Genomic DNA, 26,161 nt, shown 5'->3' on the forward strand with positions numbered 1-26,161 from the left:
GAATAATCCTCTTATATGTATTTGGGTTTTTTCTGTAATCCCTCCATTGCACTTTTAAATGTTTCTCGTAACATCATGCACTCTATGGGTCATATTATTATTATGGTCCTAGTTACCATAGTACACTATATAATTACAATCAATATCTGTTAGTACAGTCTGATTATTGAAGATATCAACCCTTTAACAGCGTACTCCTCCCCCTTCCCTTTTCTAGATTGATTTTACCACTTAATCATCTCTCTTATCTAGCATACCTCTCACCACATTCATATTCCTTTACTTATTTCTAGGGATTTAGATTATCACCCTATCACAGTATCTAGTTGGAAGTAGGCCATTCTTTTATAGGTTGCTCAACATCCCCTACAAACACACACTTCCACTTATCACCCCAATCTATCACACTATAGATGGTTCTATATCCTTATCTATGAAACACTTTTTCCATATTATCCTTCAACCACCAGACATTTATAGGTTTATAGATTCACAAGTTGTCTCTGAGGTGATATAGGCCCTTATCTCACACAGACATCACAATCCAACACACATAATAATTCCCTTAACCATGGCCCCCTTGTATCCCCACCTAGAATATAGCTATTATTAGTTTGATAATATTGATTTCATCGCACACACCCAACATCATTAGATGGTCACAGCACACGGATGTATATTATAGATGGTTAGATAACAGATGGTATAATATCCTTATTTTCTAAACACACTGTCTCCCACATATCTCTTTACTCACTAGATATTTATAGATTTATAAGTTGTCTCTTAGGTCATTTTGTTCTTAACCTTACACTGTCATCACGATACAACACACACAAATAATTTCCATAACAAATGGCTCCCTTGTTTCCCCACTTAGATTATAGCTAATACTAGTTTGAGAATATTGATCTTGATTTTTGTTGTTGTTGTTGTTGTTTTTGTTCTCTGTTTTGTTTTTATTTTTTACAGGGTATAAAATAAGCCAATGATATGGATATAGGATAGAATACATGGTTTCTGATATTTTCTTTTTTTTACATTATTGTGAAGCATGAATTGTAAACTGACATTTGATTTGTGACATGTATCTATTTGTTGGTATACAAATAAATATATATAATTAAAAAAAAGAGAATATTGATCTCATTGCACATGCTCCCATATTATTGGTCAGCACACAGATTCATATTATAGACGGAGGTCCCAGCACACCATATTCATTCACAGAAATTATATATATATATATATATACATATACTGTGTGTATATATATATATATATATATATATATATATACCTGTGTATGTATATATATATTATTTATATATATATATATATATATATATATATATATATATATTCATAACATTGGTGACATTATATGTTATTTTTAAAAAACATTACTCCCGGTCACAAGTGTTCGATCATTAGTATTACTATATATATATTTTATCTTATATTTTTTATATATCTTGTACACATCATATAGGATAGGTTTTTTACTAGACAGATCTGTACTTCTGACGTCTTTTATGAATATCACCATCATTTAAATAGGGTGCATAGATTTAGATACGACTGCTATAGGCAGTTGTAGACAACTCCGTTTTCTTAGTAATCTCCTTGTTATGGGGGTACTTCTCATGTATAACGCCATTATTAGCCAGAGTCCTACACACCCCTGATTACATGCACTGCACACGGCTCATATGACGTATACGTCACGCCTCTAGTGACGTATACGGAACAAATACATGAGTTGGTCTCTGATTTGGATTGCATAGTAAAGATGTTTTTCACACGCAGATCATCACAGTTTTACAGATGCAGAGCGTATTGGCTTGGGATCGCATAGTAAGAATCCTTTAGGGATTATATTGGGTAAATTTTTTTGATTTATGTTTAATTTATACACACAATGAGCGCCAGTTTTGAGTGCAAAGGGGGGGAATATTGGGATCTATATATACAACATATGGGTCCTACTTTGTAACGATGTATGAATTTGTTGATGTTCTTAAGGCATTAAGTGTTTTACATTGATTGTTATATTATTGGGGTTTGCTATATTACTATAGAGCTGACATTTAGGACTACGGCTACTCAAGCCGAAACCGGTCAGATGTTTCTTGCAGATATTAATGTATGAGTCTAACGTGACTTAATAAAGTATTTGTTTTATCTTTAAACCACTTTCGCTGACTTTGGACCAGTTATTCCTATTGGATTTATCCTGAACAGTGCTGGTTTCTTTTCTTTTTTACTATAGAGCTTCTACCAATAATGCATATTCAAAGTTTTTTTTATAGACAGACAAATATGGTCAATGTAAATATTAGGTATATGAAACCTATATGTTTTTGTGGATGGATGTCAACATTGCCATCAATTGTTTTGCAACTTTGTAAACAAACATAGGAGAGTGAATGATTGTCAATTAATTGCACCTGTCCAGACAGGTAATGGGTGGTGTCAGTTTAGGGGATTGCTCAGTAGATGTCTAAAAGTCTGAGCTTCCAGTTTGTTAACAGATGCCTGATGAAACAGCTAGCACAGCTGAGAAACACGTTGCAGTCTGTTGTTTACATTGTTTTTACTACCATATATATTTTGTTTAATATTTATTAATATATTTGTATGCTATTATAGCCTTCAGTTTATATGAATATTATTTCTTTGTACTATTGAACCCTCACCACAGCAGTGTTACCAACACTTTTGTACCAAAGAAATATTAACAGACCAAGGCACCCTATTAATGTCGAGAATTACAAAGGAGTTGTGTAATCTCCTTCATATAAAGCATCTGAAAACATCAGTATATCACCCGCAAACTGATGGTTTGGTTGAACGATTCAATAAAACCCTAAAGGCTATGCTCAAAAAAGTAATTGATAAAGATGGGAAACACTGGGATTTCCTTTTGCCTTATTTAATGTTTGCTATCAGAGAGGTCCATCAAGCTTCTACTGGTTTTTTGCCCTTTGAACTCTTATATGGAAGACACCCCAGAGGTTTGCTAGACATAGCTAAGGAGACAACCCCCCACAGAAGTGTGATAGAACATATAACTCAGGTGCAGGAACGGATGACAGCCATTATGCCCATAGTTAGAGAATACTTGAAAAATGCCCAACAGCACCATTAGAACAGCTATAAAAGACATGCCAAGGGTTGATGAACTCGTGGAGAGACTCGGGAGAGCCAGGTACCTAACCACATTGGATTTGACCAAGGGTTATTAGCAAGTGCCGCTTACAGGATGGGCAAAGGAAAAGAATGTCTTCTCTACTCCAGATGGGCTCTTCCAATACAAAGTGTTACCTATTTGCCTACATGGTGCTCCAGCAGCATTTCAAAGAATGATGGACTGGATCTTAAAGGGACACTGAACCCAAATTTTTTTATTTTGTGATTCATATAGAGTATGCAATTTTTAGCAACTTTCTAATTTACAGACCATGGACAGCACTTGTTTATTGGTGTTGTCCAATCAGCAAGGACAACCCAGTTTGTTCACCAAAAATGGGCCGGCATCTAAACTTACATTCTTGCTTTTAAATAAAAATACCAAGAGAATGAAGAAAATGTGATTATAGGAGTAAATTAGAAAGTTGCCTAAAATTGCATGATCTATCTGAATCACAAAAGAAAAAAATTGGGATCAGTGTCCCTTTAAGGCCACATGCTCATTATGCCACAGATAACTTAGATGACGTTGTCATACATAGCGAAGATTGGGAGTCTCACTTGCCTAAAGTGCAAGCTGTCCTTATTTCTATAAGAAATGCCGGTCTGACAGCAAACCCTAGTAAATGTACCTTTGGCTTGGAGGAGGCCAAATATCTTGGTTATTCTATTGGAAGAGGAATAGTGAAGCCACAACTTTCTAAAGTTGATGCCATAAGGAATTGGCCACGATCTATGATGAAGAAACAGATCAGAACATTTCTTGGGCTTGTTGGCTACTACAGGAGGTTTATCTCCAACTTTGCTACTATAGCGGGTCCTTTAACTGACCTCACTAAAGCAAAAGCTCCAGTAGTAGAGAAATGGTCCCCTGAAGCTGAACAAGCATTTCAAAATCTCAAGGAAGCCATCTGTAGACAGCCAGTGTTAGTCACCCCTGATTTTTCAAAAGGAGTTTGTTTTACAGATGGATGCCTCTGATGTATGGCTTGGAGCAGTGCTTTCCCAGGAAAGTCAAAGTGAAGAGCACCCAATACTATACCTCAGCAGGGATCTTCAACCTAGAGAAAAGAACTATTCGATAGTTGAAAAGGAGTGTCTAGCAATTAAATGGACTCTTGAAACTCTCAAATACTTGTTGGGCAGAAAATGTAGGCTAGTTTCTGATCATGCATGTTAGGTGTCCCCTTCAGGGGGTAAGTGTCAGTGCAGGCCAAAGCCTGGGGCCTAGTGTACCACCTGAGGCATATGTAGATTATCTGATAAGGGCCCCTTAGAATGACTCAGACCACGCAGCATTATGATCGAAAGCCAATTCTGTTTATTGCACAGTGCAAGCCTTTCTTATAGTAACATACAGGGTTAAGGGGATGACACGTTAGAACCGCGTCATCTTACACAGTTATACAGAGCAATTTACAAGGAAAAACTGGAACATGAGTTTCTCATAACAATATTTACAGAGTCATAACAAACTACCATCTGCAGAGACAACCGAGTGTCTAAAGCCTCTTGTTTACATTATCTTATTCTATCTTACTTCTAGGCATTAGGCCAGGGTACATTGGCAAGGCCGAATAGCTAAAGAAACTCATAACATGCATATAATTCTGACTGCATAATACCCCAGTATAATAAAGTCTATTCATTACAAAATGGCTGCGAGGAACAAGATGGCTGTGAAGAACAAGATGGCTGCCATCAGGTTCATATTACCCCTAACATACCATCCTTTTATTCTAACAGAATAACATAAAAATAGACAGGCATAGAAAATTAGTAAAGCCTTATATTATGGTAACAGAACTCTGTGAGAATACTAAAGAGAAAAATATTCCTATGTCGTGATATACTGTTATAGACTAATTGTCACTGCATATAGGTACAATCCCTCCAATACATTCCATCTATCTTCCAGCCTTCCCAAAACTACCGGTCTACCAGCACAGAGAGCCAACCAGCCCCCCATCTACCCCCAAACAACGCTGCATTGTCTATCTCTCCACCTGCATTGCTAGCACCCCCCAATATGTCCAACAGTTCCTTTTCCACAGTAAAGCATGACATAGCAACAGCACAACTGTCTCTAGGTGGCCTCTGAACACTTTAAGAACAGTCTTTGTCCATTTGAGAGCGCTGCACCTTGACACTTTGCTATAATACAGTTCTCCAACAGTTAATTTGCAGTAGGGGTGCTTATCCACGGTTCTTCCGCAGGGAGATACTGGAAATCTGATGGTTTGTTCATGGGGTAGACAAGGCAACCAGTGGATACCCATGGCAAGCAGACACTCGAGTCACAGGGAGTCTAGGAAGCAAACAGAAACAGTACAGGATGAGTACACACCGAAATACAATCACAATTATGTCCAAATAAAATGTCACTTTCATCCTATGTCATTTAAAATCAAACAAAACATTGTTGATATATAATACAAACTAAATACATTGACATTTCTCAGAGAATAATTTACAACTTCTCTATACACTTTTAAATGTTACTTCATGAATACTAAGCAAGTGAAAACCTGTCAGACTTCATCAAGGGCCTGACTGGTTATGCTAAAACTTATGCTAAGGCCTGCCCTGTAGTAAGAATGGAAAAAAAGAAAAACAGTCAATGAAAATAAATGAATTTCTTTACAATATCACTTTGAACTTCTAAAAAATAAAAGAACCTTGTGTTGCTTTATTCTGGATGGCTGCTATCTATAATGTTTATAATTCTCCAACCTAAATTCTCTCACACTCCTGTATGAGGAAAGCATACAAACAGAACATCATTTAAAACTAAAAGTTCTTTTAAAGGTAATCACATCTTTATGGTAAGAATTACTCTCTTTGACAAACATCAGGAATGACCAAATTCACTTTGCAGATACTATACTAATTAACAAAAGGGAAAAATACATTTGCTTTCATAACCTATAATTATGCTATTCCCTGAACAAACATTTCTCTGTATATTTACTATAAACTTCTAGCTTAGATGTGTCCTCCTTATGTTCTAAAGGGTGAAGGGTCTAAAATATTATTCTATGTTGCAGCATTTTCCTTAAACCTATTTTCTATACTCAGTGGGCCATTCAATAGAGTACAATACTGCGAAGTTCACAGTTACACTTATCTAAAGGGTTACTTTGTTACGCACATAAACTACCATGTGCACTAATACCAATGAAGCATATGATTTCTTAGACCAAATATGATCAATAAAAATAAAACAAATACAAAAAAATACAAAACAAGCAATATAAGGAATGGAGTTAAAACAATACTCCCCTAATTTAATTGGTTGATCCTGTAACAGCATAACAGGACTTCCATATCGAGCGGTAAGGCACAGTCCAGAGAAGGATAGTCTTTATGTCCTGAAGACACACATCAGAGAAAACAGTCATGGATTACCCAGAGTCCAGTTCTGGGGCTGGTACCAGCATGCAAAGCAAAGAATGGATCCAAAGATAGTTCAGTAACTTTTTTTACTGCAGTATGATGGTTAAAACAAGCTTGACAAAAGGTCTTTCATCTTTATCTTTTCTTTCTTTAAAGGTTTACTTGCTTTCAATCTTTAATCTTTTGAAGAGTGCACTTATGGAATTTTGCCTGTACAGATTTTACCTAAATATGGAAACTCAAAAATAATTCAGTTAGTGTGTTTCAATCTCTGAAGACAGCATACTCTCATCCTGCAAATACAAATATAGTGTTAAGAACCACATAGAAAAATAAAACATTTTAGGCATCTGAAATTAACACAATAACATTGTACGAGGAGATTCAAAACGTTTTAGGTTCACCTCCTAAAAATAATCTCCTCCATTACATAAAGATATTCATCAATACTCATCAATACTTCCCCCATGTTTGCGTAAAACATCTCATGTGACACGCAAACACAAGATAACAAGAAACTAAACGATAAATCATGCACTCCACTCATGCAGAGACAATTCTCAATAGCAAGCAAAATGAAATACACTTCACAATTCAATATGCTGTCCACAAAAGAGAAAAACATAACAAACAATGAAAACCAATTGTTCTTGTCTTACACAAAACGAAACATTAGCTGCTGACACAACTTTCAAACAACCACAATTAACTTAGAATGCAACACATATTCTGACATTCGCTGAAATGCAACACACTCAGAACATGACAAACAATTAAAAACATCCACTATGTACAAAACTTTAATATCACACAAAGAAAGCAATCACAGCAGATGCCCAAGAAACTTAAGTTGCAGATTGCACAAATAAAATGGCGCTTATTTGGGAAAGATCAGATAACCACAGTAGCCACTGTTAAAGGGACATTCTAGGATAAATGAAAATTCATTATTCAGATAGGACTTTTAATTTTAACCAACCTTCCTAGATTAAACCAAACATAGGTAGGCTTATATGCTAATTTTTTAAACCTTTGAGGACTGCCTCTTATCACAGGCTGTATAAATCTCATTACAACACCAAGAGACAGAATACACGTAAGCCATATAAATAAAACCAAAACTGTGAACAGATAAATTAGCTAGTTATACAAATGCAGTAGAATCAGATAAACTGTGCATCATTTGTTTTAGGGGTGTTTATTTCTAGACACCTTATAGACCATGGCTTAACTGTTAAGCAGCAATCAAAGTCATTGCAATAATAGTGGTAGACTAGTTAATAACCAAATAACTATATATTTTACAGTGTCACTGAAATCACTTCATTAAATAATATCTCATTTATTTATTGAACGCAGTGGGGGTTATTTTAAATAACAAAGAGTTATATCGGGGAGATACAGTTTGACAGCCCCAGAAATAAAATTATCATTTTTTAAGCTATATTCTATGACAGAATATAATATAAATACTTGTTTCTTTGTAGTGAGCAATTTATAGTTATCATTTTTTTATAACATAGAACACCAGTACTGCCGCTTTAAATGTACAGTGCAAATTGTTCTCTCTCTAACAAAGCCAAACACAAGAGAGAAACTTCTTTTCTTTTTTTTTTAAAGAAAAGCAAAACATGCACAGTGTTATCATTCTTCTCAAGGATAGTAAGGCAAGCTCAAAGTTTCATTTTTACTTAAAGGAGAAACACTGTTTACTGCTTAAAAATATAAAATTCACACTAAAACTTGATAAATGCTAATTAGTTTAACCACAACAAAATTATTGGATTTAGTATTGTGTATAAATTGATATTCACCATTCTGCAGCTCTCCAGCCAAATATAATCAATTGCATATAACACAAAAATAAGCTTTCTACAAAAGAATACTAATACAATTTCCCCTTTAAATTATTCCCAATGATCCTTATAATAAAAAAATGCATACTGACGTTCATGAAATAGCCTAAACAAGCATAAGCAGCATAAGAACGCACTCACAGCGGGATGCAGGCTAATTAAAGGGACATTTTACCCAAACGCAAAAATAATCTTTAATTGAAACTGCTAACACAGTGAAATATACTAGTGTTAGGCTCACAGTAAACCTCATCGTCTTTTATGTAAATATTCCCTTAAATTCTCAGATGTTATATCAGTTTTCCTGTATCCCTTTAAATATTTTCACTCCTCTGTTTTTTCTCGTTTTTTTTCCTTTTCTGTCCGCTAGTCTCACGGATCCCTACACTAAAATTGTAGACAACTTATCACTTCAGTTTGCATTACAGAGAGAATTAAGTTATGCTGCAAAAAAAATATCTGCTATCTGAACAGCAAATTTAAAATAAATATATACAAAGAAAGGTCTCTAAAAATATATTTAGCAAACTACTAATACAGGGTTATTGCACTGGTTCTTTAACTAATAAAATGACAATTTTCTATTGCTCCGTCTACGCACTGAGCTCTGATTTTCCAGACAAATATAAGATAATATGCCGCTTGTATAACAAGTCATGGACAATACATTAATAGCAACACCTTGTTACAGTGAACCGTCCCTTTAAGGACTAACCATTCATCACGCAAATTACATATGTATATCCTAACCACAATCTAGGCTGCTTGTATGATTTACCACACCAATTTCACCTCTGTACTGTAGCATGACCTGCAGATTAATTTACTTGCAACAAAAACAGACGCCCTTTTAGAAAAACTTTCAATTACAGCCTATAAATATATTTCATTGTGTGCACCCACGCCGTGCACAGACCTTACAAATACAACATACGTTAACCCATTAATCATACCAGAAACAGTTTCATATTTACCAGAGCGTGACAAAAAATCACACACCATCGCACTTTCAAAGCCGTTACTTCACTTGCAAAAACAATATCATATCTTTACATGCCGAACAACAATTATCACTTAAAACTAAAACTGCATATGAATACCACATACTTAAAACATGCTGGTGACTTTAAAATACAGGTATATAAAATAACATGACCAAATATCTTCTAAAAACGTCTGATTTCCCAGCAGAGAAACAGAAGGAAACATTATTACGATACAGACACACAAGTTCATTTCATCTCGCATACCAAAGATTCACTCCCTTTTTCCTTTTCTCAGAAAAACATCTAATTTATAGCGTACGACATACATATAAAATTTACCAGATTACCCCATCACCAAATCCAAAATGCATTCTTTATTTTTTTTCTTTCCGATTCCACGCAAAATGGCCATTTTTTTTGCCTGGAGTGGGATAATCATTTTCAAATAATACATTCTGTTTTTGGTTTAAAGCAAATCTGTTACACTCATACCACAGTGAGAACCTACAGACCATCACACATTATGCATCTCAATATACAAAATTTCATTTTTGTTACTGCAAGCAAACAAAAAAATCTTACAAACGGAGACAGGATTTCTTTTCTCTCTTTTTTTTTTTTATTTTCTTTTCTGAGCTATGTGCGCGCTCAGTGGTGGCCCCCCTTCTTTGCCTGCTACATTCTTTAACACAGAGATTTCTCTATTTATCAAACAGCAGTACTTACTGACAGTGTTTTAAAAAAATATTTCTGTCTTTTGCAGAAACTATTAACTCTTCTTTTCTTTTACCTTATACATGTAATTTTCTCTGTGCAATCTTATCTATGAGCAGTTCCCCTTTCTCAATACAATAATAGCCACAATTAACATGCACAGCCACTTAATATTTTCTACGCACAGCATCATTTTATATAGCAGCAAAAGCAAGCATCAGATATCAACATGAGCTTCAGGTGGGTAACAAAACTCTATTATGGGAATGAATATGGGAAACTTCAACACACATGAGACTTACTCACTTCACTGCCAAGTTCGCCCGGGGGACCTTATCTTAAAAGAACCTCCCGTCAACTGGCATTCATATATTACTTGCGCGCTTATCACCGACAGGACTCACAATACCTGTCGTGTCCCAGCACAGGACTGATTACCTGTCTGGAGGGGTTATCACAACTGCCGGCAGGACTATAACCTCCGCAAACCTGTGCTTCAACCACAGGAACCCCTTTAACCCTTTATCATATATTATCAACACCTATTACCAGACTAAATTTAGGTTCAAATTCACAGAAGGAAAGCATGGTAAAAGCACTCATACTTACGCACTGCGAATCCCACTTCTGACACCAAAACTGTTAGGTGTCCCCTTCAGGGGGTAAGTGTCAGTGCAGGCCAAAGCCTGGGGCCTAGTGTACCACCTGAGGCATATGTAGATTATCTGATAAGGGCCCCTTAGAATGACTCAGACCACGCAGCATTATGATCGAAAGCCAATTCTGTTTATTGCACAGTGCAAGCCTTTCTTATAGTAACATACAGGGTTAAGGGGATGACACGTTAGAACCGCGTCATCTTACACAGTTATACAGAGCAATTTACAAGGAAAAACTGGAACATGAGTTTCTCATAACAATATTTACAGAGTCATAACAAACTACCATCTGCAGAGACAACCGAGTGTCTAAAGCCTCTTGTTTACATTATCTTATTCTATCTTACTTCTAGGCATTAGGCCAGGGTACATTGGCAAGGCCGAATAGCTAAAGAAACTCATAACATGCATATAATTCTCACTGCATAATACCCCAGTATAATAAAGTCTATTCATTACAAAATGGCTGTGAGGAACAAGATGGCTGTGAAGAACAAGATGGCTGCCATCAGGTTCATATTACCCCTAACAATGCACCTCTCAAATGGATGAGTCAAAATAAGGATAATAATAGTAGAGTTACACGCTGGTTCCTTAGTTTGCAACCCTATCACTTCTCAGTAGAACAAAGGTCAGGAAGTAAACAGGGAAATCCTGATGGCCTTTCAAGTTTGCATACGCTTTTGGCCATGGTCGCTCACCCCACTAGGTCTGAGCTGGGGGGAAGGAATGCGTGACAGAACCCAAGGCATAGTATTAGAAGGAGTCTATAGACCCCAAAAGTGCTGCAGTGCAGGGTATGGTCTGACAACCCCAGGGAGAATAGTTGTGTTTTTTTAATACATAAAGAAAATAAGTGATTTATTTCTGGGTCCCTGGGGTGGAGCATTTGGAGAGTAGGGTGGTCCAGTGCAACACCCCGCAGTTTGCAGGCAGCACATCATGTGAGAAAGTCCAGTCCAGGAATTCCGTCTCACCCAGCTCGCTACTCACCTGCATGTGGTAATTGACAGCAGGTGCTAATAAAAATCCCCAGTCAGGGATTCAGAGTCAGAATGTCAGCAGTAAGGGAAACTGCAACACTCCCCTGAGAGACTGAGAGGAATTATCTCTAAAGGAAAAACAAAGTTTGAAAGTTCTGCATTTGTCTTTTGTGAAAAGCTACTTAGTGCAGTTAGTTGTACTTGTTAGTAAGAGCTCAGTGGAGCAGGCCTGTTTTATTTATGTTTATTTTGCCTGTGTTTGCCAGACCTGTTAATAAACGGACTAAATTTTATAAAGCTACAACCTTGTGTGGTGTTTCCAGCTTTGAAGACTGTGTGATTGCAAGATATTATATATATATATATATATATATATATATATATACATACACACACGTACATATATACAGTCATGGACAAAAATATTGGCATCCCTGCATTTCTGTCAGATAATGCACCACTTCGCCCAATTACAAATGTTTAGGCATTCTCATTTGTATTTATTTTGTTTGTATTGGTATGACACAAAAAAGTGGAGAAAAAAAAGCCAAATCTGACACATTCCACACAAAACTCCAAAAATGGGCTGGACAAAATTATTGGCACCCTCAATGCCTGAAGCAGCAAAGCAACCCCCAACCATCAGTAAACCTCCACCATGTTTGACTGTATTCTTTTCTTTAAAAGCCTTAGTAGTATGATGGGCTTTACCAAAAAAATCTGTATTTTTGTTTTCTGTCCACAGCACATTCTTCCAAAAGGATTTTGGCTTCCTCAGGTAAGTTTTGGAAAACTCCAATCTGGCTTTTTTATGTTTCTGTGTCAGCAGTGGGGTCCTCCTGGGTCTCCTACCATAGCAACCCTTTTCATTCAGATAGTGACGTATAGTGCAAGCAGACACATTTGTACCCTGTGCCTGAAGGTCAGCTTGAATTTGTCTGGAAGTTGATTGAGGTTCTTTATCCACCATTCAAACAATCCTTTGTTGCTTTGCTTTGATCAATTTTTCTCCTTCGTCCACTTCCAGGGAGATTAGCTACAGTGCCATGGGCTGTAAACTTCTTGACAATGTTGTGGATGGACACAGGAACATTAAGATCTCTGGAGATGGACTTGTAGCCTTGAGATTGTCCATGCATTTAAACAATTTTTGTTCTCAAATCCTCAGACAATTCTTTGCTGCTCTTTCTCTTCTCCATGCTCAGTGTGGCACACAGACACACAACAGAAAGCTTGAGTACATTTTTCACCATTTTAACTGGTTGCCGGTGTGATTTCTATATTGCCAACACCTGTTAATTTATACAGGTGAGTTTAATTACAAATTACAGGAGAATCACAAACTTGGAATGCAATTAAATCTTACAATTTTGAGAAGGTGCCAATAGTTTTGTCCAGTCCATTTTTGGAGTTTTGCTTGGAATGTGTCAGATTTGGCTTTTTTTTTCTCCGCTTTTTTGTGTCATACCAATACAAACAAAATAAATACGAGAATGCCTAAACAATTATAATTGCCACAATTTTGTGGGCAAAGTGGGGCATTATCTGACATTAGTGCACAAATATCCTTGTTTCGATAGAGGAGATGAACAATTTAGGCATCCGGAATCTTTGCTGATTACAATAATGTGGATGATGCACTTCAGGATGCCTTGTTTACACCGGTAATACGCATCTGCCGAAACTTAAAGTCCCCGGCTTTCAAACTACAAATGTGTCGGGGCACTCTGAGGCCTCCAGCTCTAGCCGGCTATCTAATACTGCACTCCCACAGATATAGACCGTCACGGGCACTATAAGGGGACAATGCCAGCACTGCTGGATCACCACGTGGAGGAATCCACTAAAGGTATGAAAACCTCAAAATACAGCAGCACTAATAACTGACTCTGAAAATCAGGCCCCTATCACACACTCTGCAGGCACTAAAGTTATTTAAGGTACAGCAATTATAAAATCCTCATAACAAAGCTAACTTTAAGGAGCATAAGTTATAAGCTTCTAAACAGGGATTATTAAAGGCAGCATAAGCCTTACATTTTAAAACAGCCTGACAAAACTGACAGTAAAAAAACGGCCAAAAGACTTTTCTTTCTGCCCATTTAGGGTACCATAAAAATTTGGCCACAGGACTGTATTATTGAACATCCCATTAGATCACTGTTCAACAGCAGAGTTCTCTTACAGCCATTAAGTGGAAACACTGCATATTAGTATAGTAAGGAAGATTTACTACTTATATCATCAGTTTATCATGGCTTCTAAGAAACTTAAAACACGACAAACAAACAAAATCCTCATGTACTCGAGGACAAACAGTGGCATCCTTTTTTTAATCAAACAGAAGGGCCATCTACACCCCCTCTACAGGACCCATCTCCTCAGAGGCCATCTTCTCTGCAAAGCCTGCAAGCCACAGAAAAGTCAGGACAAGAAATTATCAAAGTTCCAGCTGTGGTCTTATCCGCTTTACCATCTAAACAAGATATAGCAGACATAGTATGTGCTTACATCCATGAGGAGCTAGACCTTAAACAAGACATAAATACACTTGGCTTCAGAGTCGAAGCACTTGAGGATGGGACAGATAACATGCGGGAAGAATTTAATAAAATACAATCTCATGTGGACTCTTATCACTCAACTATTGATGCCCTGCATACTAAAATTAAAGACTTAGAAAACAGGAGCAGAAGAAAAAATCTTCGTATTTGGGGGTACCTGAGTCAGTTCTTTCTAAGGATCTACCAACATACCTACCTGCTCTATTTACCCACCTCAGAGGCAATAATTCTAAAGAAGAAATTCCTTGGGACAGGGCTTGTGACAAGACCAATCTCGCCACGGTGCATTGGAGGAGCCTGGTTGCCAGCCTGCTGCCTTTAGACTATGGCCCCATGTTGAAACACTTGATTTTCCCCTACAAAGGGTCAAGCCGGGTCTGCCGGAGTATCCCACCAGGAGGGAGCCGTGTGACAGACCCCTCTGTCCTGGAACTATGTGGCTCTCCTGGTTAATTTGTGTGGATTCGTAGGATTTCCTGTTCGTACTTCCCCGTTCGTATTTGTTTTTCTAATCTCCCGGACACGGATGAAACTGTCAACCTCCCTACGGATTATGGATTCGGGCATTATGTTTAAGTCACCCTGTGCCCATTATAGGTATTGGGTGTGAATCCAACAGTACTTAAGGGGTTAACTCTCCCCTTGTTCAGTTTTGAGAAACTGTATTTTCTGAGACAGGTTTCCTGGCATCATCTATTGTTTACTGTAATTAGGTTTAGGTGATACGCGTTCCCCTTGTTTAATCACCTCCAGAGTCTATACTGCTAGGTGCCAGGAAGGAATCCATTGTTTTCTTGTGTTTGATTGTTTATTTGGTTATGTAATGTAATACTATTGTATCCTGTAAAAGGGCGTCTTCCCTCTATCCATGGAGGTAATTGGATTTCTTCCCAATTATCCCCAGGATAGAGAGGAGGGGTTTACTGGTACCAAGGGGAGCGTTTATGCCCGAGTCACTGTGATTGGCTAATGTACTATACTCGTCCCAATCTCCGATCTGGTCCCCTAGGGGAGTGTCCACCAGGTGGGAGACCTGCATAAATACTGGTCATATAGCCCTCAATAAAGAGAGATTTTTCTGTTTTACCCTCAAGGCGGAGCTTGGTCTCGGTCTTGGGGGGGGGATTTACTGTATGCTGTTAGAGACTGATTGCTAGGAGGGTCAGCCACTGTGTTGCTTTCCCTGTTCAGCTGCTAGCAGCTATTCGTGAGGTTCCGGTTCGGGAGTTTGGTGTTCTGCGGTAGCTACCTGTGTCTCGGTAAGGGAAGATCTACTAAACGGCGGTTTAACCCTTTTATGCTTGGGGGTGCCGTAACAATTGGTGGCAGCGGTGGGATCGTTCCCACAGTCAGAAGGACAGCTACAGGAGACACCATTCCCTGGATTTACAAGTTGGAAGCAACGCATGTCCCAGTACAGCGCCCCTAAAAGCAACAGAATGGAACCAGCAGGGTTATACGAGGAGGACCTGGATGGCCGGGATGCATTAAGAAAAGGCATCTGGTACCAGGCCCTGGATAATGTACAATACCAGCGGGGTGAGAGTCTCCCCAGTGAAGAGCAGCGGTTGCAGAAGCAAGTGGCCCTGCGGATGCCCTTCCTGGGAGAGCAGCCCCTGGAAGAATGGATGAAGGAACTAGAGCACCGGGTATGGCTGGAGGAAGCCTACCAGGTGCTCTGGTGGTAGACCCAGATCCAGACCCGTTCAGCTTGGAAGATATTGTGGAGATTTACTGTGATGGACCCCAGATGGCCGGTGGAGATGGGACCGAGGTCTCTCCACCGATCCTGCAGGGAATTGGGAGCCCAGTCTCCATTCCCCAGCGGCAGGCTGAGTTACAGGGGGCAGAGACAGTTGGTCCTGCCCCCAGCAGCAGAGGGATACGCAGGGAATTGGGAGCCCAGTCTCCATTCCCGAGCGGCAGGCTGAGTTACAGGGGGCAGAGACAGTCGGTTCTGCCCCCATCAGCAGAGTGATATGCAGGGAATTGGGAGCCCAGTCTCCATTCCCCAGTGGCAGGCTGAGTTACAGAGGGCAGAGACAGTCGGTTCTGCCCCCCCCATCAGCAGAGTGATATGCAGGGAATTGGGAGCCCAGTCTCCATTCCCCAGCGGCTGGAAGTATGTATGGGAGAGGAGCTTGTTACCCCCTCTCCCCAGCGGCGGCTTGATGCACCAGGGGGAGACAGTAAGCCCCACAACCGTGCAGATGGGACCGTGGTCTCTGCACTTACAGCACAGGGGGTAGACACAGTCGGTCCTGTCCCCCAGCAACAGGGCTGTTTAGCCAAAGGGGAGATGATCGGTCTCCCCCTCCAGCCGCCAGGCTCCCATCAGGCTACTTTCGTGGTAGTGCTAGCACCCGGGCAGAGTACAGCTGGTCTCTGCCCACATCGCAACCCACCAATTCAGTGTACCGGTTCCCCACACAGCTGTGGTGAGGCACCTGGACATGGACAAGTTTTCCCCGTACTCAGGTGTAGTAACCATTTATTGTGGGTGGGCTGTACTACTAATTTTGTTTTATGGGTGGGTTGCTGGACTAACCAGGGCACTGACCGGCAGGAGGTCAGATACCCTGTTAGTCTGTTTGGAAAAGGGGAGAGATGTGACGAGACCAATCTTGCCACGGTGCATTGGAGGAGCCTGGTTGCCAGCCTGCTGCCTTTAGACTATGGCCCCATGTTGAAACACTTGATTTTCCCCTACAAAGGGTCAAGCCGGGTCTGCCTGAGTGTCCCACCAGGAGGGAGCCGTGAGACAGACCCCTCTGTCCTGGAATTATGTGGCTCTCCTGGTTAATTCGTGTGGATTCATAGGATTTCCTGTCCGTACTTCCCCGTTCGTATTTGTTTTTCTAATCTCCCGAACACCACTGAAACTGTCAACCTCCCTATGGATTATGGATTTGGGCATTATGTTTAAGTCACCCTGTGCCCATTATAGGTACAGGGTGTGAATCCAACAGTACTGAAGGGGTTAACTCTCCCCTTGTTCAGTTTTGAGAAACTGTATTTTCTGAGATAGGTTTCTTGGCATCAGCTAATTGTTTACTGTAATTAGGTTTAGGTGATACGCGTTCCCCTTGTTTAATCACCTCCAGAGTCCAGACTGCTAGGTGCCAGGAAGGAATCCATTGTTTTCTTGTGTTTGATTGTTTATTTGGTTATGTAATGTAATCCTATTGTATCCTGTAAAAGGGCGTCTTCCCTCTATCCATGGAGGTAATTGGATTTCTTCCCAATTATCCCCAGGATAGAGAGGGGTTTACTGGTACCAAGGGGAGCATTTATGCCCGAGTCACTGTGATTGGCTAATGTACTATACTCGTCCCAATCTCCCATCTGGTCCCCTAGGGGAGTGTCCACCAGGTGGGAGACCTGCATAAATACCGGGCATATAGCCCTCAATAAAGAGAGATTTTTCTGTTTTACCCTCAAGGCGGAGCTTGGTCTCGTTCTTGGGGGGGGATTTACTGTATGCTGTTAGAGACTGATTGCCAGGAGGGTAAGCCGCTGGGGTGCTTTCCCTGTTCAGCTGCTAGCAGCTATTCGTGAGGTTCCGGTTCGGGAGTTTGGTGTTCTGCGGTAGCTACCTGTGTCTCAGTAAGGGAAAATCTACTAAACGGCGGTTTAACCCTTTTATGCTTGGGGGTGCCGTAACAGGGCTCATAGAGCTCTTCGCCCCAAACCTGCTGACTCTGCACCGCCCAGAGATATCATAATAACATTTAAAAACTACAGGGACAAAGAAGAACTCCTCAATTTGTCCAGAAAGAACCAACATGTAAGGTTCCGTGGCACAGTTATTCAATTTTACTCAGATCTGTTGCAGAGAATGCTGCAAATAAGGAAGGAATTCTCGCCACTTACAGATGGGGATGGGGTTTCCCAACTCATATCCTAGTGATACATGAGGACAGACGTCTTATCTGCAAGATGCTTCGGATGTGCAAAGATTCTGCAACACATTGGGCCTGGACTTACCAGATTTACCCTCACTGTCAGCCCCTAAGTCTTCCGGATCACCTCAACAAGACCATGCTCATACTTGGTCTACAGTACCTAGCAAACATCCAAGGAAACCTTCATCTAACCCAAGGATGGAATCAAAAGCTCCAATCATCTACATCATCCCGTCTCAAGACCTAAACTCAACAGGAAACTGAAACAAATCATCATTTTCTAAGGCCTAAGAGTACTCTATAGATGCCAAGCTGATAGAACCCAAAGGATTGAGCATAATTGGATGAAAGATAACAGGCATCGTGATAGATCTTCAAACTGTGAGTAATATACTTTTACCTTCAAGGTATAAGGCCTACCCTTAAACAAATATGGACAGACCTTCTCATATGGTGGAGACACCATTGACATACCCAATGTCTGTTTGATAATGACTATTTGAATAATGGCCTTAAGTTTAAATGTCTCACCTGGACTACCAAGCCGAGAAAATCTGTAGTGTTTTCGAGAGACTGCTGATATGGCGTCTCCTCTTAAGATTTCACATGAATAATAACTTTTTGATGTGCATTATGTTCCCCCACTATGTACAAGTTAATATTTTATATATATATAGTATTACCCACTTCTTCTAACCTCCCATTTTGTTCAGTTAAGGTGACGAGATAGATGGTTGTCTGCATTGATCATGCTGGCCGTCTAAATAGTTCCCTCTGGCACAGGATGCCAGGTTCTGAATTGTATTACTGTTCTAATTATTACTTATGTTATTGTGATTGTATTTGTTCTAGTTACAGGTTTATGTTTTCACTGTTTTTTCTTTACTTATGCCGTCTTAATGTCAACACTAAAACTAGACATGAATATGACAAAACATCCCCAATCACTCTATTTCCTTTAATACTAATATAATGACCATAAAACCCACCCTATCTCCATTATAACCCAAAATGCTAAAGGGTTGAACTCCCCTTGTAAACAATCTCAGGCCTTCTCAGTTCTACACAAACGGGGAGTTGACATTCTTCTACTACAGGAGACTCATTTTAAAAAAGCACAAATACCTAAGTACTTTGGCAAGTATTATACCCAATATTACCACAGTACAGCCCCCACAAAACACTGTGGAGTGAGTATCTTATTCCGCAGACAAATCCCTTTTACATTGTCACAGTTAGTTAAAGACACAGAAGGCAGCTTTTTGGGAATCGTGGGACTATTATATGGAAGACCAATCACACTCATTAATATTTATGCTCCCAACACAAACCATATACCCTTCTTTCAAGCACTTTTTTGCAAACGAGTAGATATATCCAAAGGCCCAGTGTTCATTGGGGGAGGCTTTAATTTTCCATTTCAGCCATCGCTAGATAACTCAAACCCAACTTCTAGAGTCTCAAAACATATGGTATCTTATTTTTGGAAGGCCCTTAAAGAACATAATGTATATGACATCTGGAGATTTATACTCCCCACTACTAGAGACTATACTTTCTTTTCTCACCCTTCTCACACATATAGTATTATATCATAACGAATCAGATAGGACTACCATTATCAACTATTCCCCCTACTGCCTGGTCGGACCATTCTGCAGTGCTGATAGCAGTCAACTGGCCCAATACCTCATCATCCCCATATCAATGGCGCCTGGATGACCCGCTCCTATCTGACCAACTTTTCATTGACCACCTCAACACCTCCCTGATGGAATACTTTAGCATTAACACCGGTTCAGTGTCAAATCCCTTTACCCTTTGGGAAGCCCACAAATGCACTATACAAGGGAAAATAATTAAATGTAAAGCCCAAATACTGAAGACCCCAAGACAAATATGACAGTTTAACTTCAAAACTAACTCAACTAGACTACAACCTTAAACAAGACCCCGCCAATACTTGTATAATAAATGAGATTAACACTATATGAGATCAGCTCAACAAGTTCCTAGCAATAGAGTACCAAAATGTCTCTTTAAAAATAAAACAAATTATACCACAAGGAAAATAAAGCAGGCAAAATGCTAGCCAGAACTTTAAAAAGAACTAACCTAAAATCATTTATAGATGAGATTAAAACTCAACAGAATACCAGAGTACAGACTACTCCAGAAATACGTAATCAATTTTATCAATATTATTCAGATTTATATAATCTCCCCCAAAATGTTAATTCCAAAGATACAGACAACACAGCAGCCTTAAGAGCCTATTTAGATACATGCAATGTATCTGCACTTACCTCAACCCAAATTGAAGCTTTAGAATTATCAATAACCCCATCTGAGATAGCATTAGCTATAAAATACCTTAAAGTTGAAAAAGTCTGGGTCCTGATGGGTTTTCAGCTAAATATTACCAAACCTTTGTGTCAATTCTCCTACCACATTTATTGAACATATATAACAAAGTCTCACCCTCTAAACCCTTCCCACCATCAATGGTAGAGGCACATTTGGTAGTATTACCCAAGCCAGGAAACCCCCCAAATGTTCACCCTATTTCACTCCTTAATATTGATGCTAAAATATATACAAAAATATTAGCCAAACACATGAACAATTTACTTCCCCACCTGGTTAATATCAATGAAGTGGGATTTACACCATATAGAGAGGCCTGAGATAATACCATGAAAATCATTAATTTAATAGAATATGTCACAAAAAAACAACACTGACTATATTTGCATCCATGGACGCGGAGAAAGCCTTCGATAGATTAAATTGGAATTTCCTTAAACAAACTTTAATTAAATTTAAATTCTCTTGAAAGTCTTCGTTTTATACAGCGCCCAAAATGCTAAAATAAGACTTAATGACTCTCTATCATCATCTTTCCCAATTTACAATGGCACAAGACAAGGTTGTCCTCTAGCCCCTCTCCTATTTGCTTTAACAATAGAAGTCCTTGCTGCCAGAATTAGACAAAATAAGAAAATCTCAGGTATGAAAATATATGACAGAGTATAAAACTTCCCTATATGCCAATGATATATTCCTTACCCTTACTGATCCCTTACTATCTTTAAGTGAACTCAATAAGGAATTTGATTCATACAGCCTCTACTCTAATTTTAAAATAAACGCCTCAAAATCTGAGTTCATGAGTATAGCAGTCCTGGAAACAATCACAAATCAGATCATGACGATTTACTCCTATTCATACCGTAAATCATCGCTAAAATACCTAGGCATACAAATAACTAATGACCCATCAACCCTATTCTCAGCAAACTACCAACCTATGTTGAAGAGCATCCAACAAGAATTAAATTCTTGGTACAATAAAAACTTATCCTGGCTTGGGAGACTACATGCTATAAAGATGTTGATTCTCTCCAAGATTTTATACATTTTCCAGACAATACCAATTAATCTCCCTATGACCTTCCTTAACAAACTTCAAGGTATACTGAATACTTATTTTTGGCACAATAAACCCCCACTAATCGCCATATCTGTTATTTATAGACCTAAAACTAAAGGAGGGTTGGGTATGCCGCAATTACAAAACTACCAAGTAGCGGGTATGTTCACACACATTGTAGATTGGTGTAAACCCTCAGAACACAAAGAATGGGTACAAATGGAACATGACTTAGCAAGAAATAGACAATTGGGAGCCAGCTGCTGGATCCCCCGCACCCATAGGGGTATATTTATTAAAGTACAAGCGGACATGATACTATGTAGCGTATCATGTCCGCTGCACATCGATAAATGCAGACAGCATACAGAGCTTGATAAATCGGCCCCATAGAGTCTTAGATCCCTTTGCAGCTACAACAACTAGGCTGACGTTTGATCTCTGGAACAAATACATTGCTAAAGGTTATAGCATTTCCACAGTTCCTTCACTATTAACCCCTCAACGAGACAACCCAGAATTCCAGATATGTCCCATGTTCCCGTACACACATTTAACATCTTTACAAGAAATTATTACATGTCACTCTATTCTAAAATAAGGCAAGCTCAAATCCAAAATGGACCTAACAGACATTTATGGCAAAATCTTCACCCCATGGTTTAAATACTTTCAACTTAATCATTTTATCACCTCACACGGTAGGAAAACTCAACTTTGCAGACCCCTTACCCAGTTTGAGTATTTATGCAATTCTACCTATTTCTCTAAGGGTTCCCTTTCTATCATAAACAAAATGCTTCTTGAACACCAGTCACATAAACTTCCATCCAATGCTGCAGAGTGGTCTACTGAACTTCAACAACATATAGCAACTAAAGATTGGGCATTAATATTTATAAATATGAGCAGTCGTACTTCATCTGTTTCCCATATTGAGACAAATCTAAAACTTCTATGCAGATGGTATTACACCCCCTCTAGAAGAGCAAATATTTTTAAACACGCAAAGGATGACTGCTGGAGACTATGTGGGGGGATTGGAGACTACCAACACAAATGGTGGACATGTCCTGATATATTAAAGTACTGGCAAGAGATACAGATTGCCATAGAACATGTTCTAGACATACAAATGCATTAAGACACACATATATATATATATATATATATATATATATACTAAATAACCTTCCTAGAATTAAATGTATAGGTTACTAATCCTTATGCTTAAAGGGACAGTTCACCCCAAATTTTTCTCCCCTTTAAATTGTTCCCAATGATTCATTTTACCTGCTGGAGTGTTTTAAATTGTTTACAATTAGCTCCTTTACCCCTATTTTGGCATTTGAAATAGCTGATTTAGCCTGTGGTATCCCAACCTATACTGAAAGTTTCTATACTGGAATATATTCTATTGAATAGCCTAAGTAAACACAGATAGCAGAAGAGATTGCACTCACAGAGGGGGGCATGATCGTTAAGTAATAAAATTATAATTTTCCATTGTTCTCTCTAAGTATTGAGCTTTGGTTTTCTAGAGAAATATAAGATAAGAAGCAAGTCTGTGTACATAAAAGTGATAACATAATGCGATCTGATAGTACCTGAAGCTCAACCCATTGTAATAGGCTGTGGTTTAAAAGCACAAAACCAGCTACTTCATATACACAAATAAACCAAAACATGCAATTTCTCATTAATGTTATTCTCTGCAGCTGGTATAACAAGTCATTGAAAATACATTCATATAAAAACAATTTTTCAGTGTACTGTCCCTTTAACTGTGCTAAACGACTAATTCCTAGGAAATGGAAGTCAATATCTTTTCCTACTATTGCAGAGTGGGAATCCTTAGTCTCTCATACTTTAATCTTAGAGAAACTCCACTATGTTAATACAAAAAGAACAGGTGATTTTCTATGGGAAGAATACTAACATAATCATAACAGGACAACTCCCCACTCCATGTAGAATATACTTAAGGAATTTAACTATTCAAAGTTATATGTTAATAACACAAATACAAATCTCACAATACTCATAATTACATATTTACATAACAATCTGTATTGAGAGTTGTGTTCTTGATGTATTGATGTAAATGTCAAAGATGTATTGAAATTATGCTTATGCCATTACAATTAATTTTGGAAGACAGTATTTACTGCATAAATTGTATATGTTATTTTTCTTTATTAATAAAAAAACATTAAAAAGGAGAAAAAAAAGAAATGCAAGGGGTGACAATATTTTTGACCATGACTGTATGTATGTGTATGTGTGTGTGATACTGTGTGTATATATATATATATATATATATATATATATATATATATATAAAATCAGATTATAGAGTTTAGAATTTTTAAAGGGGGGCACATTTTAAAATTTTGCCCTGGGTGGCAGATTGTCTAGAAACGGCCCTGGTGAAGGAGCAGTAGAGCAGTGGAGAGCCGAACGCATGTGTGGTGTAGTCGGGCCCGGTTAAAACATTGGGAATCAGTTCTAAGTGTCTGAGCACTATGCTTGTAATTCTATAAGCTTTATTTGTATCTTTACCTCCTTTTGATTAAATAATTATCATGGCCCCTCTAACATAGTGTGTATGACTGTCTATTTGGGTTGTAACTTGAGGTTTGCCTCACTGTAATGTCCTTGTTATCGTCATAAAAAAACATAGAATTAAGGCCCAGTTCAACTTAACTGTCCCTAATTTTCAGCATAATTATTCATAATTACATACAGAAATATGGGTGTTCCATATATATATATATGTTATAGTGCTCCACATTTGTGGATTTGTATTTTTTTTTTTAATAAAATGTTGTTCATTACCTTAAAGGGACATTGTACACTAGATATTTCTTTGCATAAATGTTTTGTAGATGATCTATTTATACAGCCCATCTGGGAGTGTTTTTGTTAAAATGTATAGTTCTTATTTTTAAATAACATTGTGCTGATTTTCAGACTCCTAACCATGCCCCAATGTTTTACATGTATACTGATGTCTACAGGCTCCAGGTTGTGTAATGGGTCGTTTCATATGCCGGGAAAGGGGGGGGGGTTGTGTCTGCCTCTTTCTGCTTTTCCAGCCTAACCTCATCAATAGTGCTAAACTGGGAGCTACTAAGTAAGCTTTAAAAGGCTTTATATTGGATTTTTATAGCAGTACATGCAGTTATATGAAAATTTGTGTATACTGTCACTTTAAATTGTTTTGCTCCCATTTTGTTCATTTGAAAAACTGTAGGATCGTAGTTGGGTGTGGGAATGGGGCGGGGTTGGGGGCAGGGAGACAGGGGGCCCCATTTTGTCATCCTAGAGCCTTTTTTACTTCTTGACTAGGACCCTGACCATTGTAACCTTTTGCTTCACAGGTGATACCAGAAATTGAAAGGAAGCGTGGGATGAAATTTAAACAACATACAGCCACTACATTCAGAAATCAAATAGTTCAAGGGACAAATTACTTAATCAAGGTAACTATCATTTGTACTCACCCAGATTTTAATGTTGTGACCCAGATATTGCAATGCAGGCAGCATGATTATACATCTGACATTTTGTATTGCGCAATAGAATGATATTGGTTAGCCTTTGTGCACTAATGGATGTAAGGAATTTAACACAGGCTAAAAACAAACTGAACATAGCTAAAGAGAGAGAAAGTTCTATATTCATAGAGCAGCCTGTTATTTCTGGGCCTGGAAGGATCTATCTCAATGAGAATTTTCCCCTGACTAGAATCTATGTATGCATGTATACATAATAAAGACTGTTCTACTTCTCTTCACAGATCTATGTGGGAAGTGATGAATATTTGCATGCGAAAATCTTTCAATCTCTTCCCTGTGAAGGAGAAAAAGTGACCCTTCAAGATTTCCAGTCACCCAAGACTAAGGAGGATCCACTTGTCCCTTTCTGAAAATGTGAGGGTCAACCTACTACAAAATAATCTTGGTGTATTCTGGCACCTTAATTATCCTACTGCCAGATCTGCAACGTACCACTGTTACCCAACTTTCTCTCTTAATAAAGTGTTTCATTTTAAAGAGATTTTGTCTTTTTTAAATCAATGGTGAAACCCCTGGGTGCATTGAGTCTATTGGTGTTAATATCTTTGGTAGAACAGTCACTTCTCTAACAGTATCTGTGACCCACATTATACAAAGCAGAGAATGTTTTATGTCATGTTATTTTTTTTTTATTTCTTCATCGCTCAACAGACCAGTTTATTTCATAAATTAATTCAATATGGAGTTACAAAACCATCTTAACGTAAAGTGCAAATATATTATATTAATCACTGCTCTAGTCTTAAATTTGTTCCTACTCTAACCCACACATACATTTCACATTTGTTTATGTCTTTTATTCAGTTTATCATTTTGTTTCTAAAAATATTATACTTTATACTAAGTAATCAAAACTTAAATATTATACTTGATACTAAGTTTCCAATTTACA

General features: G+C 38.4%; 1 protein-coding gene across 1 annotated transcript in view; it reads left to right on the forward strand.

The window, feature by feature from the left end:
- The window catches only part of LOC128651481 (cystatin-B-like), a 43,500-nt gene extending 17,754 nt beyond the window's left edge, over positions 1-25,746 (forward strand). Inside the window, exons 2-3 of the mRNA XM_053704523.1 lie at positions 25,072-25,173; positions 25,491-25,746. Of these exons, the coding sequence (XP_053560498.1) occupies positions 25,072-25,173; positions 25,491-25,619 (231 nt within the window). The 3' untranslated portion in view covers positions 25,620-25,746. The remainder of the gene's footprint in view (positions 1-25,071; positions 25,174-25,490) is intronic.
- Positions 25,747-26,161: the final 415 nt, after the last annotated feature.

Source organism: Bombina bombina, chromosome 3 (assembly GCF_027579735.1).
Source record: "Bombina bombina isolate aBomBom1 chromosome 3, aBomBom1.pri, whole genome shotgun sequence".
NCBI lineage: Eukaryota > Metazoa > Chordata > Amphibia > Anura > Bombinatoridae > Bombina > Bombina bombina.